This window comes from Harmonia axyridis, chromosome 1 (genome assembly GCF_914767665.1).
Source record: "Harmonia axyridis chromosome 1, icHarAxyr1.1, whole genome shotgun sequence".
NCBI lineage: Eukaryota > Metazoa > Arthropoda > Insecta > Coleoptera > Coccinellidae > Harmonia > Harmonia axyridis.
In genome coordinates, this window is record NC_059501.1 from 4,161,475 (window position 1) to 4,178,805 (window position 17,331).

The window sequence follows — 17,331 nt, forward strand, 5'->3', positions numbered from 1 at the left end:
GGAAACTGACCAAGAGTCTCAGGTTATCCTTGGCGTGTTTAGCAACTAATGCTTCCATTACACAGGAATCCTTTTATTTTTATTTAGAGGTAGCGCAAATGTTGATTTTGAAAGTTATAAGATAACATCCGAAGTTAAACAGACAGCCTTTCAGTTCAAAAATTCCAATTTTATTGATTTGTATAGTTTCAAAGTTGAAATAAAATGAATAACTATAAAACGCAAAGTTAACTATCAATAAAAACTATAAATTATCTATTGCGCTTTTTTAATTTATCCAAGTAATGGATATCAAAAGGCAATAACTCTGTGCTCTATAATTTGATAGAGAGCACTGATAAAAAAAAATCAGTAACTGACAGTTACAAATTATTCTGTCAGTCTGTCATCTGTGGTCAAAGGAAAGGAGAGAAGAAAACGAATTCAGATACGAGAGGGAGTGGAATGCTAATAAATTTCCTATTTTATAAATGAAAAATATCGTTGTCTCTGATATGATGAGAATATCAATGAGTTATTTTTATATTAGATGGGCGTAGATTTTCACGACTAACTCTTTGGTGAGTTCAAATGTTTGGATTATCCTTGAATAGGGACATTTTACAAATAAGATAAGCTGGGATACTTTTGAACTTGTTTCTGGTGTTTATTTATAATATTTATGTTTTTAGGTCATAAACTATAAATATGCCTTTCAAACTGAAGTTGAAAAAGTCCAAACATTACAATGTTGTATCCAAAACAGTTTTTGTTATATCAGTGGAAATGTTGGATAACATTACTGTTGAATGTACACTCACTTCAGAAAGCACTGGCCAAGAATGTCTTGAAATAGCTTGTCAGAAACATGGAATCATGCAACCAATGTTCTTTGGATTGCAATATATCAGTAGAAAGAAAGATGTTCCTTGTTGGCTCGAATTGGACAAACCCATAAAAAGGCAGCTTGATAAATATGGAAAAAACCTTTGTGTTTATATGCGTGTTATGTACTATATTGTTTCTGGAGTACAACTATTAAATGATGAGACAACAAGGTTAGTTTTGGAAAATGAATTTTCATCAGGGTCAAACTTTTGAAGAGGGCAGTTGGTTTATTTGAAATATTAGATATTTCTTTTGGAATCCACAACTATAATTGATATAGCGTCTGTAATAATTTTTAATTATTGATAATGACAGTTTGATAAAATTCACTAAATAACGTCAATTCTATAATCTGTGATAAGGCAATTGTGTTTGTATGATTAATATAGTATTGTTCCACTTCTATTCAGTTTATCTCGAATTCAAGGTATCATTATTTTCTACAACTGAAAAGCGACATAGCTGAAGGAAGAATAGCCTGTAATCCACAACAAGCTGTTGAGTTAGCTGGTTATTGTATGCAGGCAGAGTTTGGAAATTTTGATGTTGAGAGACATACTTCGAATTATCTGAAAGACTTCCAACTATTTCCTAAGGTATAAGAATTACATATACAATACAAAATGATTATCTTTCCATTGTTATAATCACAATACACCAAATACATTACAAAAGCTCAAAATGTCACGTTTATTAGTTCACTTTGATAATTTCCAGATTCTATATCAAATCAAACTGAAATATGTAATTGTTTTGCGTTGCAGACTTTTAAGGATCCCGCCCTGTTAGAATCTTTAACGGAAGCTGCCATACAACAACACTGTGCCCTCAATAATTTACCGCAAGGAATCGCAGAAGAATATTACATCTGCGCTTGTCAAAAGCTTGATGGATACGGACAGGAAGTGTACACAGTTAAGAGTGGAAGAACAGGAGAGGAGGCTATAGTTGGTGTGTCTCTTATTGGAGTTGGAGTGGAGTATATTCAAGCAAAGCAATCCCGCCATTTTAAGTATGTATATTTATTTGCGTATATTAAGAGTCAATCGTATGTTTATAAGACCAACTAACCTAATTTAACCTATAAAATTAACAGCTATTTTTATTTTCTTTGAATAAACTAATCTAATCGGTTAATTTCAAAATTTAAAAATTTAGAGATCATAATTTGATAAAATTAATTGTATAATATTTAACATGCAAATACATATTTATGGTTGCATGTTAAATTATTAATTAATTAATTGTCCTATTGGACAATCAAGCCTAACCTAACCTAACCTCAAAATAAAAAAAATGGCGGCTGGAGGTTTTGTGCTAAGGAGTTTTGTAGGTCCGTTCCCTAATCTTCAAAATGATTTAATGAGTAAAAAGCTCAATTTTTTCTCCAACCACCTGAGGTTTGACATCCAATTGACAGGACTCTTGATAACCCTACTCAAATTCACCTATCCCAATTTAACTTATAAATTTCTTATTATTTTTGAATAAAAGAATCTGATTCATTGATTTTGAAGACTAAATATCAAGAAAATTTGAAAGTATTAATTGCGGAATATTAATCATTAAAAATAGTTATAATGGCAACACTGAAATATTTTTTGACATTTATTATGTCATTTGTGTTCAGCAGGTTAAGTTAGGTTACGTCATTTAATCATGGAAAGATTTAGATATTGTTGGATTTTTCTATCAAAATCAGTGCTCATTTATTAATACCGAGAATGATGTTTTTATCTTTAGCTCTGAACAAATGTAGTTTTTGCAATATCAGCTTTCATTTTCAGTTGGTCAGAAATCAGTAATGTGATCAACCACAAGAGGGATTTTACCATCGAACTGGTAGGGGGCTCTGAGAAAGTTGAGTTTACATTTCCCGATATCGAGAGTGCTAAGGGATCTTGGAAATTCTGTGTTCTTCAGCACATGTTTTACAGACAGCACGAGATAAGGACACTTTCTCAAAACGATTCAGAGAATAAGGAGGTTGCACAGCCGCTCTTCCAGCAAGCAAGTTCGGAGGTAAAACGAGTTTTTATGCAACTTATTACAATAATAAGTCTGAAGAAATTACATAAATTTGAATATGAACAAAGATTCCAGAATGTTTTTCCCATATTTCGATTCAAAGTTAAAATTTTCATCGCAGGACATGCTGAAACAAGTCGAGAGCTACGAAGACATAACCAACACCCGTCAGCAATGGGACCGCCCAGTGTCCACCCAAAATCTGAACCTGCGCGCCCAATCCACCTCCTGCCTGGACCTCAACAAGCAGACCAACGACATGGACCACCTCCGCAGTTTATTACCCTCCTACCGACCTGCTCCGGACTACGAAACGGCCATGCAGCACAAGTACAGGAACTCCTCGGGCGCCATCCCCTCCAGAGAACCGATGAAGATATCTAACCACGCCCTCTTGTACAGCTCGCAACCGGAAATACACCAGACCGAGGCTTACACTACGCTCTTTAGGTAGGCTTGTGTAGTTAGTAAATTTCTTATTGCAATGTACCTTATTAGTTTCTATTTTGATTCCTATTTTAATTGCTATGTCTCGAATAAATTACGATGTGCCTTTTTCCGTGCCTATTTTCTTGGTGATTTTTTTGTCTAAAGTACTCTGTTCCTCTTTTCTTGCCTATTTTCATTGCTATTTCTTGGCTAAATTACGATATGCCTTTTTTGTGTCTACATTCAAGCCCTTATAAAGTGCACCATGCCTTTTTCATTGCCATTTTTTGCCTAATTCGCAAGTGCCGTTTTTCGTGCCTATTTTGATGCTATTTCTTGTCTAAAGTACACCAAAACCGAGGCTTACACTACGCTCTTTAGTTAGGCTTGGGTATTTGGTAAATTCCTTATGTCTCGACTAAATTACGATGTGCCTTTTTTCATGCCTATTTTCTTGATTATTTTTTTTGTCTGAAGTACTCTGTGCCTTTTTTCTTGCCTATGTTCATTGCAATTTTTTGTCTAAATTATGATATGCTTGATTGATGTTGTGGTTGAATATTATCAACTGGGATTTCTCCGGATTTACTCTGAGTCTCCACTTGGATAGCCATGATGTGATGTCATCCAGATGTAATTGTAGTTTTTCCATGCAACATTTTTATATTCGCTCATTGCTATTTTTTGGCTAAATTATGATATGCTTTTTTTCGTGTATACATTCAAAGTTATTTCTTGTCCAAAGTGCTCTGTGCCTTTTTTCATTACCATTTCTTGCCTAATTTGCGAGTGCCGTGTTTTACGTACCTAATTTTATGGTATTTCTTGTCTAAAGTACAGTGTGCCTTTTTTCTTGTCTATTTTCATTACTTTTTCTTGACTAAACCACGATGTGCCCTATTTTTGTTCCAACTTAACTTTAATGTTTGTTTATACAGGTTGTTCCATCGTTAGCGCTCTATTACTGTTAATCGCTAAAATTTTCGAATTTTTTCCAGAAACAGTATTATTAGGCTCCCTTAGAGTTACATTCTCAAATTGTTTGAAATAACACAGGGTGTACCAAAAAACTGTAACTGACCAAACATCTGATTTTTCTTATGGAACAGCATGTTTTTTATTGAATTTTCAAATTGCATGAATTGAATGTTTTTTGTGATTTTCGATTTTTCATGAATTGAAGGGTCTATTTATCAAATGTGATTTATTTCAGTAATGTGGTGAATTTCAGTATTTTTATCCACTTTGTTGACACCTATCGTGAAAATTTGAGGAAATAAACGAACACGACTATTTTCAGATATCCCGACGTCACCCACAACAACATAGAGCAGAGGAACCTCGCCTCACACATGTTCAACTCGAACTTCACCAGATCCCAGATCCTCGCCACGGAACAGAGGCGCAACAACCTGGCGGAAACCAACGGTATGGTGCACCTCTACAAACCGCCGCCCCCATATCCGAGCAACAAGATCAGCTCGAACTCCACTCCGGACCTGGCCTGCATCTCGCACCCGAAGAGGTTCAACTCCATAGTGAACAACGTGGTGAGCGGTTCCAGTCCGGACCTGGTGTCCACCAGCAACTTCTACCTGAAGCACTATGGCCAACCGATGTACCAACAGACCCAACCGGTGCACCGCTCTCAGAGCTACCTGCCACCCCAACATGACACTTATGAGAACCTGGCCACGATCTTCAACAACAACAATCTGATGGGAAGGCCCTCTGCCGTTATCGTGGAGAACCCCAACGTGACCAAGCACATCAAGAAGGTGTACGACGAGCACGGTAACATAATCTACTGCATGCCGCCGAACATGAAGCAGATACTGCAGGAGAACCAGCTACCGAGCACCGGGTTTGTGGTTACGAGGAACCAGAACGCAATGGTGGCTTGCGATTCGCATCTGAACAACTCGACTGAGCCGATCTATGAGAATATACCCCTGCCGTGGCAGAACGAGGGCGAGATGAGGGCCAGGACCCAGAGTATACATTCGGCACCGGAGATGAGCAGGATGATGGGGGCCAACGAGGTGAACCAGCTGCAGGGCCAGTTCCAACAGATCAGTATCGGGAATTGTGAGTGGGGATTTGTTATAGAGTTTTTTTCGGATTTACGGTGGACAGTTCTACTGAAGTTTTGGTATCCACACTCTACTCCACAGCAGTTCAACAAACTCTTTTGAAAATTCTGTAGATTGTGTGGTTACTACAAATTCTTTAGAAATTTATGATGAAATTTTTACAGTTCACGTGGATAACATTATTCCACTGAAGTTGTGGTATCCACACTCTACTCCACAGAATCTCTACAACATTTTAACCAATGCTTGTGAAAATTCTGTAGATTAGAGTGTTGTTACTACAACTTCTTTAGAAATTTATTATGAAATTTTTACAGTTCACAGTGGATAACAATATTCTACTGAAGTTGTGGTATCCACACTCTACTCCACAGAATCTGCAAGAGTTTAATGAACGTTTGCGAAAATTCATGTAGATTAGAGTGTGGTTACTACAAATTCTTTAGAAATTTATGATCAAATTTTTACAGTTCACAGTGGATAATAATATTCTACTGAAGTTGTAGTATCCACACTCTACTCCACAGAATCTCTACAACATTTTAACCAATTCTTGTGAAAATTCTGTAGATTAGAGTGTGGTTACTACAACTTCTTTAGAAATTTATGATGAAATTTTTACAGTCCACTGTGGATCATAATATTCTACTGAAGTTGTGGTATCCACACTCTACTCCACAGAATCTACAAGAGTTTAATGAACGCTTGTGAAAATTCTGTAGATTAGAGTATGGTTACTATAATCAGAGTCAAGTCGGATTATCGATAATCCTAACTCGACTAGACTTCCTGATTGGTTCATTTAACAAAAGCGTGAAATAGATCATTTTGTAGCAGGCAACCCAGACATCCACATCGAATCGCTGTACGCCAAAGTGGACCGCAACAGACAACAACACCAGCAGCAAAACGCTGCCAAACCCAACAGCAGTCTGACCAACCTGCAAGACAACGGACTGAACAGGTCGAGACAGGAGCTACGTTCCTCGAATCCCAGACTGAACGCCTCTAGTAACGACAATAACAGTGACACCATGAGCAGAACTAGCACTTTCATAGTGAACAAGGACTCCCCCACCTCTTCGCCGAGTCTGAGGAATTCCAGCTACGCCAACACCAGCGTCAATAGTGAAGTCACTGTGACCGATAGCAGCATGTCCTCGAATGCCAGTTCCAAGTCCAAGAAACGAAGATGGGGCATACTGATCGGTAGGAGCAAATCTACGGAGAAGGTGAAAAGTGCAACTTTGGGTCGGGAGAAGAAGAAAGAGGATAAGAGTCAGAGCAATAACAAGCACAGGTGGTCTACGGGGTTGCCCAGGTTCAACCCTCTACCCCCTTCGATTAGCAAGGAAACTATGGTAAGGCATGAAAAAATTAAACTCTTAAGGATCCTTGTATTGTCCAAACCCGAATAACACCACCAAATTCCATCAAAATCGAATTGGTAGAACGAGAAATATCTAGATACTGGGTATTTTAACTTAATGCATGCCTAAACGCCCTGAAATTTTCAGTTTACGTTTTGAAATCTAAAATCAAATAGAAAATTTTTCTCTTATTCTGCCATACCTTGTAGAAAAAACACAAAACAGATTTCATGGTTATATTTCATCTTCATTATTATATGACAGTACTCGGAGTCCATCTGTCATGAATTTATCTTTTATCTGTCAAATTTGTGATACAGAAAGCAGTTCTGCCAACTAATATTTTTCAATGCAAAAATCACTAAACAATATTTATGGAAATATTCAATTAATTTCAATAAAAATTCAGTGAATTAGAAAAAATAATGTATAATACCCATACAGAAGGCTCATTCTAATACTCATTCACTCTAATACTCGAAAACTAGCCACGACTTGGCTAGTTTTTGAATTTGTAACTCACGGAAAGATATCAATGCCTTCTGCACTTTATTATGAGTAACTATTCTGCACAAGTCAAGATTTTTGAGTTGAATAATAAAAATGTAAAATTCCCATTGTTTTATTCTTAGCATTTGTGTTGGTTTGTGAAGTGGTTCTCTGGTATGCCTTTTAAAATGTTTTCCGATGTTGTGGTTGTTTTTGATTTTTGATGATGTTCTTTCTCTATTCCAGTGCCTTTTATTAGAGAACAAACTGGCCGATAGTCAGTTATTTTTCGAATTTGACAAGATACCTAAGAAGAAGCAGAATGCCGACTTTACCACAGCTCTTTTGAACGAAAATTCAGCTTTCAACAGATTCAAAGATGTACTCCCCTACGAAGATAACAGGCCCAGACTATTGCCATCCAAAGATAATAAATATGGTTACATAAATGCCTCTCACATCACAGTAAGTGAAAATAATAATAGCCTTTATCGAATGGAAGCCCAGAATTATAAAAAAAAAACAATGAATTAAGAACAACTATAACATTGATGTGAATGTCATTCTTTCTTAGATTTTATTTAAAAACGTGTTACTGTCAATCTTTATTCGACTGAATGAACTTGTTAAGCAAACAAAGGGTGTTTTTTTTAGAGCTATAGAACTTTAAATTGCAATAAAACAACTATGGATTATTCGATTGACATGAATTTTATTTATCCGCAAGATAATCTTGTGGCATTACATTTTAAATATGATTTCTGGCATATGACCGCCACGGCTGGCTCGGATGTAGTCCAATCTGGACGTCCAATTTTCGATGACTATTTCCAACATTTGTGGCCGTATATCGGCAATAACACGGCGAATGTTGTCTTCCAAATGGTCAAGGGTTTGTGGCTTATCCGCATAGACCAATGACTTTACATAGCCCCACAGAAAGTAGTCTAGTGGTGTTAAATCACAAGATCTTGGAGGCCAATTCACAGGTCCAAAACGTGAAATTAGGCGGTCACCAAACGTGTCTTTCGATAAATCGATTGTGGCACGAGCTGTGCGACATGTTGCGCCGTCTTGTTGGAACCCGGCTCCTGGACATCATGGTTGTTCAATTCAGGAATGAAAAAGTTAGTAATCATGGCTCTATACCGATCACCATTGACTGTAACGTTCTGGCCATCATCGTTTTTGAAGAAGTACGGACCAATGATTCCACCAGCCCATAAAGCGCACCAAACATTCAGTTTTTCTGGATGTAACGGTGTTTCGACATACACTTGAGGATTAGCTTCACTCCAAATGCGGCAGTTTTGTTTGTTGACGTAGCCATGGAACCAGAAGTGCGCTTTATCGCTAAACAAAATAAAATGGACGTAGTGCGCGATACGTATTCCGTACAGAACCATTATTTTCGAAATGAAATTGCACTACTTGCAAGCGTTGTTCAGGCGTGAGTCTATTCATGATTAATTGCCAAACCAAACTGAGAATAAATCACTTGACAGCTGTTAAATCGGTCGCCATCTTGAGCAGTAATGCCAACTTAAAGTTATATACCTCGAAAAAAACACCCGTTATTTTGATCTTTTGAAATTCAACATGTTCACTCAAGTACATAACAACACCGAACCTATAACATCAATATTTCTTAAATCCAACCAAACTTTTATTATTTCAGGCAACAGTTGGAAGTAAGCAGAGGTTTTACATAGCAGCCCAAGGACCCAATCGGCTCACCCTGCCATATTTTTGGCAGTGCGTTTGGGAGGCCGAGGTCTATCTAATTGTGCAACTTACCGATCTAAGTGAGGAGCTTGGTTACCTTCCTGACGCAGGAGAAAGGTGCATCGATGTTGGACAGGTATTGACTTGTTGAATTTTTCTCATTGAATAATTTGTTTTTTTTTTAATATATCGTCGCTATTGGAAACTTTATTACTATTGACTTAATTAACATACGTTGTTGTGTCTATTGGATTCTAACCTAACTTAACAAGCAATCTTTTTGGCAGGATTTCCAGGTGTGGTGGGAATTTTCACAGACCACCGGACATTGTGTCACCAGCAAAATACGACTGTGCCATGTTTCTTCTAGAAGGTACCGAATACTCTGGCATCTACACTACTCAGATTGGGGAGATCAGGGATGTCCACTCTCAGTAGCCCATTTCTTAGGTTTCCTCGAAGAGATGCAATCCGTCCACCAACACTCGATGGGAGAGATACCTCCCGGCCATAATAAAAACCCTCCCATTTTGGTCCATTGCACCGCGGGAGTTGGTAGGACTGGATTGACCATTCTGAGCGATCTGCTGCTGTATACCATAGACCATAACCAGGTGAGTGTTAGTTTTTTCTCGGTAGAAGTATCTCGTGTGTCTTGTATATGTTGTTTCTCATGAGTTAATATGGAGTTTATAATCAGGTGAGTGTAAGTTTTTTCTTGGTAGAAGTATCTCATGAGTCTTGTATATGTTGTTTCTCATGAGTCATATATGAAGTTTCTTATAAGTCATAAATTTAGTTTCACGTGGGTCTTATTTAGACTTTTTCATGGGTTATATATGGAGTTTCTTATGAGTTATATATCGAGTTTCTCAGAGTCATATATGTAGTTTGTCATAAAATATGTGGTGGTACTTATAAGTCCAATCTGAAGTTTCTTATGAGTTATATATGGAGTTTCTTATGAGTCATATATTTAGTTTCTCATGAGTTATATGCTGTTTCCCATTAGTCATAAATATAGTTCCATATGGGTCTTATTTAGACTTTTTCATGAGTTATATATGGAGTTTCTTCAGAGTTATATATTGATTTTCTCGTGAGTCATATATGTAGTTTTATTATTCATATATGTAGTTTCTCTTGAGTCATATGTGGAGTTTCTTACCTGCCGCATATGGAGTATTTGATAAAGTATTTAATCCGACACAAATTGAGTATCTTTTGGTCCATAGACAGAGAACAGTTTTCTGAGACTATTATCCATTTATTTTCAGGAAGTTTGTATAGCTAGAGTGGTTACCCTACTGCGCTACCAAAGGGCCTACATGGTGCAGACTATTGCTCAATACCGTTTTGTATATTCACTTCTAATACACTATTTGAAGCAAACAAGGTTGATTTAATGTTTGACACAGCGCCATATTTTACTGTAACCTAACCAGAAATCTTGTGGCTAAACCAACAGTATTGATTTTTTTTATTGTAAAATCTATTAGGGTTAATGTTAGTTTTCAACCAAAATTATCTGCATGCTTGGTGAATATTTATTCGACATCTTTGTTTGAACTGAGTGTGTTATGGTTGAAATTGAGGTGATGCCGTGTGCCAAAATATCTATTTTATTTCTTCACACTCTACATTGATTTCTAACTGACAGAAAAATTATTTTCGAACCGTTTAAAGTAATCTTTGGTTGTTTTCTTAATAATTTGATCAAGTGTTGAATAAAATTTTTAATGGACTAATTTATAGATAGATCGATCAATGATTCATGAAAACCACCATTGAAGTGCAATAGATTTTATTGATTCAAATTAAGAATTCAACTGAATGGATTAGTTGAAAATTCTAAAAACAATTTAATTTCCAAAGAATATGACTGAAACTTGTTGTAACTAATTTTGGTTTCATTTGAATTTAAAGTATTAAAAAATTAATGTGGTATAGATACATTATTTATTCATATTTCGAATCTCAAAAACCACTTACAGTGATAGTTTTAACATGGAAAAAAAGATATTAAAAACCCAGTGCAGCTCTACCAGTTTTTCATGATGAAGTTATAATTCCCTTTGAATTATGAAAAATGCAGCTTAATATTTTTTTCAAATATTTATAAAAACAATCCAACATCAATTATTTTGATATCTCTATATAGATATGTAATTTTAATTGTATTATATTATCTTTTTAATTTGTTTATTGAAAAATATGAAGTTTACCAATAGAATTAAAGGCTGTGTAAATAAAAAAAATATAAATTATATATTGAGGATTAAATACGATGATGTAATTGTATTATTGTGATTGCTCACAGTGCCTTAACAAGAAATTAAAGCAATATTGTGGATAATTACTTGAATGTTTTTTGAATAAAATTTATTGTAAATTAATTTTTGTACTTTTTAATCCTTAAAACAACTACATACACCCCAAAAATAAAAACATTTCAAAATGGTAATTGTGGAATGACATTTATTCAGTTTTTAATAGAACATTTTGTCATGATAATGCATTTATATTAATATAATCCATGAATTTTACCACAAAATGTAAAGCACTATACACAAGACTGTCTTATTCCCTTGAAGATAGTTAAATCAAAAAATATATCAATTTTTACAAATCATTTATTTTCATTATTAAATACAAAATAGACACTTTTTTTCTGTAAAAACTGTCTAAATATACATGTTATCCGTTTATCAACCCGATAGGTTGCTTGAAAATCACTCCTATTTACAAGTTCAACTATTCCTCCTCACTTAGGCGGTGGTTGATAAAATGGCCTTGAATTTGGGTGAGCAGGAGCAGGTGGATAAAATGGAGGGGCAGCTCCAGCAACAACAGGAGGAAATGGTGGGGGATGGTTAACATACTGTGGAAAGACTGTTGGAGGCGGGGCGGCTATATGTGGGGGCGGAGCCGCTATGTGAGGAGGAGGAGCTGTCAAGTGGGGTGTTACTTGCATCGGAGGCGTTGGATACACTGACGGATAAGTTGGAGGCGGCGCTGTGGTGAACGTTTGGTACTGATAGGGCGCAATATCGGTCATTTGAATTTTACTGCTACCTGAATCGTTCATCTCAGTCTTTTCTTGATCGTTCGGTTTCTTAATTGGTGTTACATTAACCTGATTTTTTGGCGGAGGACTGTCTGGTACAGAAGATGGTTGGGACGAATATAAATCTAGAACCTGAAACAAAACAAGAGGTTTTAAAACAATGGTAAAATGGGGGTAAAATGTCATTTTCAAGTGCTAAGCTAAGTGAAAGAATAATGAAGAAGAATATTAATTGAAATGGTTATCTTCTGCTGAACATACAGAAAGAGAATGAAGAAAAGCCTAAAGGAATGTAGAAATTTATGTTATAGCGCTGGCAAATTTTTTTCTTTCCGAAAGTCATATTGCTGTTTAAGGGTCAACAATAAAGATTATTATTATTATTATATTAACAGTTTATTTAATAAGAGCCAGAATAACATTTACAGCCATCGGTTTGGTTGCACAGATTTTTTTTCACCAAAAACAGTGTTTTATCGATATATGAAACTTGTTTTAACCATTTTTTCAGAAAACAAATTTAGCTTTACTCATCCATAGGTATAATGATCTAGACAACTGTATATTCCGAAATATTGAGTTACTAAAAATATGAAAGTGAATTTGCAGCGGACTTCTTAAAAGAGTAAAACATGTCTACAAAAAGATCATAAATTTATATGTTATGTTTCTAGGATAGAACTTAAACTACAATGCTTGAACTTCCAAAGAGGTTTACACATCAATTAAAAAAATTTTATAATTAAATCTAAATTATTTTTGTGGTCATACCTGATGGCAAATATCCTCTAATAAATCCATAGTAACATCCTCTACAAAAACATCCCACCACCTTAAATGTCTGGGCGTTCTTCCACTCCAATCTAACACTTCAAATTTGCTCAATTTTCCAGCAAGGTACATTAGAGCTACTGCTATTATTTCTGGTTCCCATTGTAAGGCCAATGTGGTACATAAACTGTCATTAACAAAAGTCCAAGCCATTTGAACCATTTTTTGTAATTTCACTTTATCTCCCTTCAGACTCTTTGCATATTTGATTAAATAACTGTAAGGGTGCTCTACTTGCAAGTCGAATTTGATTGTTTGTAAAAGTATCCTTTCTAATGTCATAACCTCCTCCTTAGGATTGCCACCGAAGGTGGCAAATTTGTCATCAGAGAGTAGTCCTCTGGCAGTCTTAATTATATCTTTACATTTCTTTGGGGTCTCTTCAACTTTTCCTGCTAAAAATAAACAACAACAGGCCGTGACATATCTTGGAAACTGACGAAAAGAATGAAACATATAAAATCTATGGAAATAAACTACACCAGTGGCTGTAGTATTATATCCAAGATCCATTTTCGATCCAGTATCTATTATGAAACGAGCACCTAAAAATATAAATGTTACAATTATGATTACTTCAAAAACATCTACTAAATTACCTTCTTTTCGATACCTCATTTCTGTATCGAAATCCAGCCCATCTTGAGCCGATGGGGAATTCCGAATATCTTTTTTCTCATAATACCACCCAGGCATTTTGGGAAGTGGTATTTTATCGCTAGATTTATCCAATATCGAATAAGTTCGATGTTGTTTACTTGAAAAGTTCTTGTGGACATCAAGAGAATTAACCTTATTTGTCAGTGGGCCATAGATAAAAAGAGACCATAGAGTCATAACACATAAACACAGAATATAATTATAATCTTTATTTTCTTAAATCAGTACATAATATACTACATAAACATATAAAACTCAAGGAGACTATTGTACCTCGGTAGCCCAGTGGATTGAGAGCCAAATGTAATGCTGAAGGTACCGGGTTCGAATCCTGGCTAGGTCATGGATGTTGTGCATGTCTGGTGGTGGTTAATGAATTTGATAGTTTATAGATAATGAAATGTCCGCTGTGTAGACGGTCAAAGTAGCCTAGCACATATAAAGGAAAAACAAACAAACAAAACTTAAGAATACAGATATAATGTTTTAAGATATAACATTCAAAGCTACCTTTCGGTGATTTATGAAGTATTTAGAAAGGACAGGGACGGATTAAGCAGGTTTTGTTCCGCATGGCTATTTGTTAGAGAGTTCGAGGTAATAATAACTATAAAACTTAAGAATATATTTACCCAGAATTAGCTGAACTAGACAATATTAATGATGGGGGGAATTGGAGAAGAATGAATATAGGCATAACTTGTACTTGTACAAAAAAGCGTCGACAACAATATCCTAACCTAATTTGAATAGAGCATTCAATTATCTTTATCCAGTAACTATTAATTTTTATTTATTCACAGAGCATTAACAAATATGAAGCTATTGGAAATACTTCACTTTCATTGTTCATCGATAGTTAAATGATATTTTTTATATGAAAACTCAGTAGAAAAATCACTTGGATTTCAAACAGGTTGACCAGTATCAGAGATATCAAAACCAACTTATTAGAAACTAATATAATAAATTTATGATAAACATAAAATTTTCGATACAGAGAGAAAACAAATGACAAAAAATGAATCGGTCGAATAAAATAAAGTCATAACAAAAGTTCAAGTCCTATTGGCACTCTTCGCAATCTGTTCCTTCAACAACAAAATACTACTTCTCTGTTCCATCGGTAACATCGCAATCTGTTCATCTGACAACTGCAGCACCTGCATAATAAGTGCGGCTTTCTCTTGATCAGACGCCCCTGCTGGACCTATATTGGCCCCTGCCGCTGCCATACTTGCAGGAGCAGCTACAGGTCTAGGAGGTACAGGCTGTGGAGCTTGAGGTGGTATTTGCGTTGGTGGCCGAACAGGCTGCGGATTCTGCAGAGGGGCAGCTTTTTGTCGAGGGTCCACCCTAGCAGTCTGCCTGGGGTCGTTGATGAACGGAGCAGGCCTGGGATCGCTGCTAATCCTCGGATCGCTGGGAAAACCAGTTTGGGAACCCCGGGGATCAGCTGGAAACGCAGCACCTGGCCCTCTGGGATCCCTGGTGAAATTCTCCGCCACTGGCGGTGGTAGGGGATTGGGTAGAGGTCCCGGGATGCTTCTCATGTCCTGGTCGGCCATTCTTGGCATTCTGGGATCAGGCACTGGACCTCTGATGTCCAGAGACCGAAGGTCTATATCTTGACTAGAAAATACTGGTTGGCTGTTGGGATGAATGGTATGAACTTGGGGTACTGGTTGGAACTCCGGGCGCGGTGGTGGGGCTGATTGATGTAGGAAAGCACTACTTATCGGCACAGGTCCCGCCATCGATGAATCTTTGGACATCAACGGAGGTGGAACAGGTGTGCTTGGGTGTAGCATACCTGCAAGTAAAAATAATTGAATATTCATTTAAACAGTACAGTTCTTATTAAATATCACAGTAATTTCCATGTGCTGCTTTCTTATAACAAATCAAATTCTAATAAGAATGAGACAGATTTTTCATAAAAATTATTAAAGCAGAAGTACCTAAATAATATAAAGTATTTCAATTCTATCAAAAATTTTGCGAAAAGTTGAGAAGTTGGAGACTTTCTAATATTTCCCTATTCTGGGTTAATCTGTATAAATACTATTCCTAAATAAGAGGTATAAGCAAGGAATGACTGCAATGATTTAATGAAAAACATAGGTCAGTAAAAGCTTCATCCTCAAAATACAGGGTATTAAAGTTTGATTATTTGTAAAGTTTCTCATATCATCAGTATTTCTAAAAAAATTCAACAGAAATTTGGGGTAAAGATATTACACTTCAAGGTTCACATCATATGACATGTTTATTGCCAATGAAAATCTATAGGGTGATATTGTTTATGGAACAATATCCCCTTTTTCTCTCTGAAACTTTTCATTTGCTATGGTAGATTGAATAATATGAAAAAGTTTCTTTTGATTCCTTCCAATTTTTTCGTATCTGGTATGTATCTCTAATTTAGGAACAACCTGTATATCAGTGGATATCTGAATATGGAGTTCAATATATAAGTTTCATAAATTCTAATACAACTTACTGGCAGCAGTATGAGGATCGATTATTTTCATCACAACCTGAGCTTGGAGTAAAGCATATGATAGTTGCGGATTCTGGAGAAGCATTTGTCGTGCTTCACTAGGATTATTTTGGATACAGTATTTCATCTGCTTCATCAGTTCGAACATTTGTTCTGGAGGTAGAGACGCTACAGCTTTACTTATGGCTTCTGGTGCTTTATCTGCTTGGATAGGTTCACCATACGGATTCTCCACAGGTGGCTGATTCAACAAGTTCTGCATTTCCATTCTAGATTTTTCAGTACAGGCATTGTCTACCCTGAGGTTTCTTCCTCCTATTTCGTATCCATTCAAATTTCTCATTGCGCTCAGGGCGGTTTCTTGGTCTCTGTACTCACAAAATCCATATCCCTTTGGTTTGCCGGTTTCTCTATCAAAAACAAGTTTAAATGACAATACTTGACCGACTTCACCAAAAATATCTTTTAATTTCTCTTCGGTGGCTTCGTAAGGAATATTTCCTACGAAGACCGATCGCATCGACTTATCCATTATATTCGCTTCTAAATTATCCATGGTGATAATCGTTATATTTAATAACAGTTAGAACAAAACACTACACAATTATATTATTGCCAAGTAAAATAATAGGCCTTGCACTCCTTAAACCAAAGAGTATAAAAATCGGTTTTGAATTAACCTTAAAACAAGCAATTGACAAGTAAGTCAATTTCAATCAACCCCATTAATAGAACAAGTATAACGATACTTATATATGAGATTGATTGTGAATTTGCAGTTACTAATTCATTTTCAAAAGATATTTTGAAATAATGACTAACGAGTAATTTTTGTTTTCCAATCACAGAATATAAGAGCTTTCTTTTTTGCACTTCGAGGTTGACAACAGCTGTCAGTGAAACAGTTATCTATGTTGAAAACGTTGTTTATTCGAGAACCGAAATGGGTATAATTTATGTTAGGCCAATTTTCAAAATTCATTATCAGTGAAGTGTGAACACAATCTTTTTTTTCAACATATAGTTCTTCATTTATACTGTATCTGAAATGACAAGGCAACAGTAATTATTTTGTGTTATTAATTGATAGTGTGCAAAAAAATATTCGTTTTTAACCAAATGCTTAGAGACAGGTAGGAGTTGATGATATAGTTGTTTGGAGATTTTGAATATTAATGGCAAAATGTCAAGTTGTGGAGGTGGTGATATTGCTATAATCCCCCCAAAGTAATGCTTTAATTACCATTGTCACTTGACTGTATTCATACA

At 35.8% G+C, this 17,331-nt stretch overlaps 4 protein-coding genes across 6 annotated transcripts in view; 2 read left to right on the forward strand and 2 right to left on the reverse strand.

Moving 5' to 3' along the window:
• Positions 1 to 386: 386 nt before the first annotated feature.
• LOC123686834 (tyrosine-protein phosphatase non-receptor type 14) lies at positions 387 to 11,397 on the forward strand. 2 transcript variants are annotated; one of them, XM_045626997.1, is made up of 12 exons: positions 387 to 560; positions 672 to 1,037; positions 1,295 to 1,463; positions 1,632 to 1,879; positions 2,655 to 2,889; positions 3,017 to 3,345; positions 4,625 to 5,412; positions 6,255 to 6,778; positions 7,523 to 7,741; positions 8,955 to 9,137; positions 9,289 to 9,615; positions 10,279 to 11,397. In XM_045626997.1, the coding sequence occupies exons 2-12, from the start codon at positions 688 to 690 to the stop codon at positions 10,405 to 10,407; spliced, it is 3,501 nt and encodes a 1,166-aa protein (XP_045482953.1). In that variant the 5' UTR covers positions 387 to 560; positions 672 to 687; the 3' UTR covers positions 10,408 to 11,397. The 2 variants fall into 2 exon arrangements, with proteins under 2 accessions (XP_045482953.1, XP_045482951.1); XM_045626995.1 differs by having other exon boundaries at positions 388 to 560; positions 6,252 to 6,778.
• Positions 11,398 to 11,616: 219 nt separating this feature from the next.
• LOC123686989 (cyclin-K) lies at positions 11,617 to 13,705 on the reverse strand. Its single transcript, XM_045627009.1, has 3 exons — positions 13,499 to 13,705; positions 12,840 to 13,444; positions 11,617 to 12,200 (listed from the first exon to the last, which is right to left on the reverse strand). Exons 1-3 carry the CDS (start codon positions 13,593 to 13,595, stop codon positions 11,766 to 11,768), a joined length of 1,137 nt encoding a protein of 378 aa, XP_045482965.1. The 5' UTR covers positions 13,596 to 13,705; the 3' UTR covers positions 11,617 to 11,765.
• Positions 13,706 to 14,506: 801 nt separating this feature from the next.
• LOC123686973 (cleavage stimulation factor subunit 2) lies at positions 14,507 to 16,903 on the reverse strand. The gene is made up of 2 exons (XM_045627008.1): positions 16,063 to 16,903; positions 14,507 to 15,372 (listed from the first exon to the last, which is right to left on the reverse strand). The coding sequence occupies exons 1-2, from the start codon at positions 16,616 to 16,618 to the stop codon at positions 14,618 to 14,620; spliced, it is 1,311 nt and encodes a 436-aa protein (XP_045482964.1). The 5' UTR covers positions 16,619 to 16,903; the 3' UTR covers positions 14,507 to 14,617.
• Positions 16,904 to 16,962: 59 nt separating this feature from the next.
• Positions 16,963 to 17,331, forward strand: part of LOC123686906 (protein Aster-B-like) — a 36,365-nt gene continuing 35,996 nt past the window's right edge. The window contains exon 1 of one of the 2 annotated variants that reach the window (XM_045627003.1): positions 16,963 to 17,195. In XM_045627003.1, coding sequence (XP_045482959.1) covers positions 17,182 to 17,195 — 14 coding nt within the window. In that variant the 5' untranslated portion in view covers positions 16,963 to 17,181. Of the gene's footprint in view, positions 17,290 to 17,331 lie in introns of both variants that reach the window. The other variant, XM_045627002.1, reaches the window with a different exon arrangement.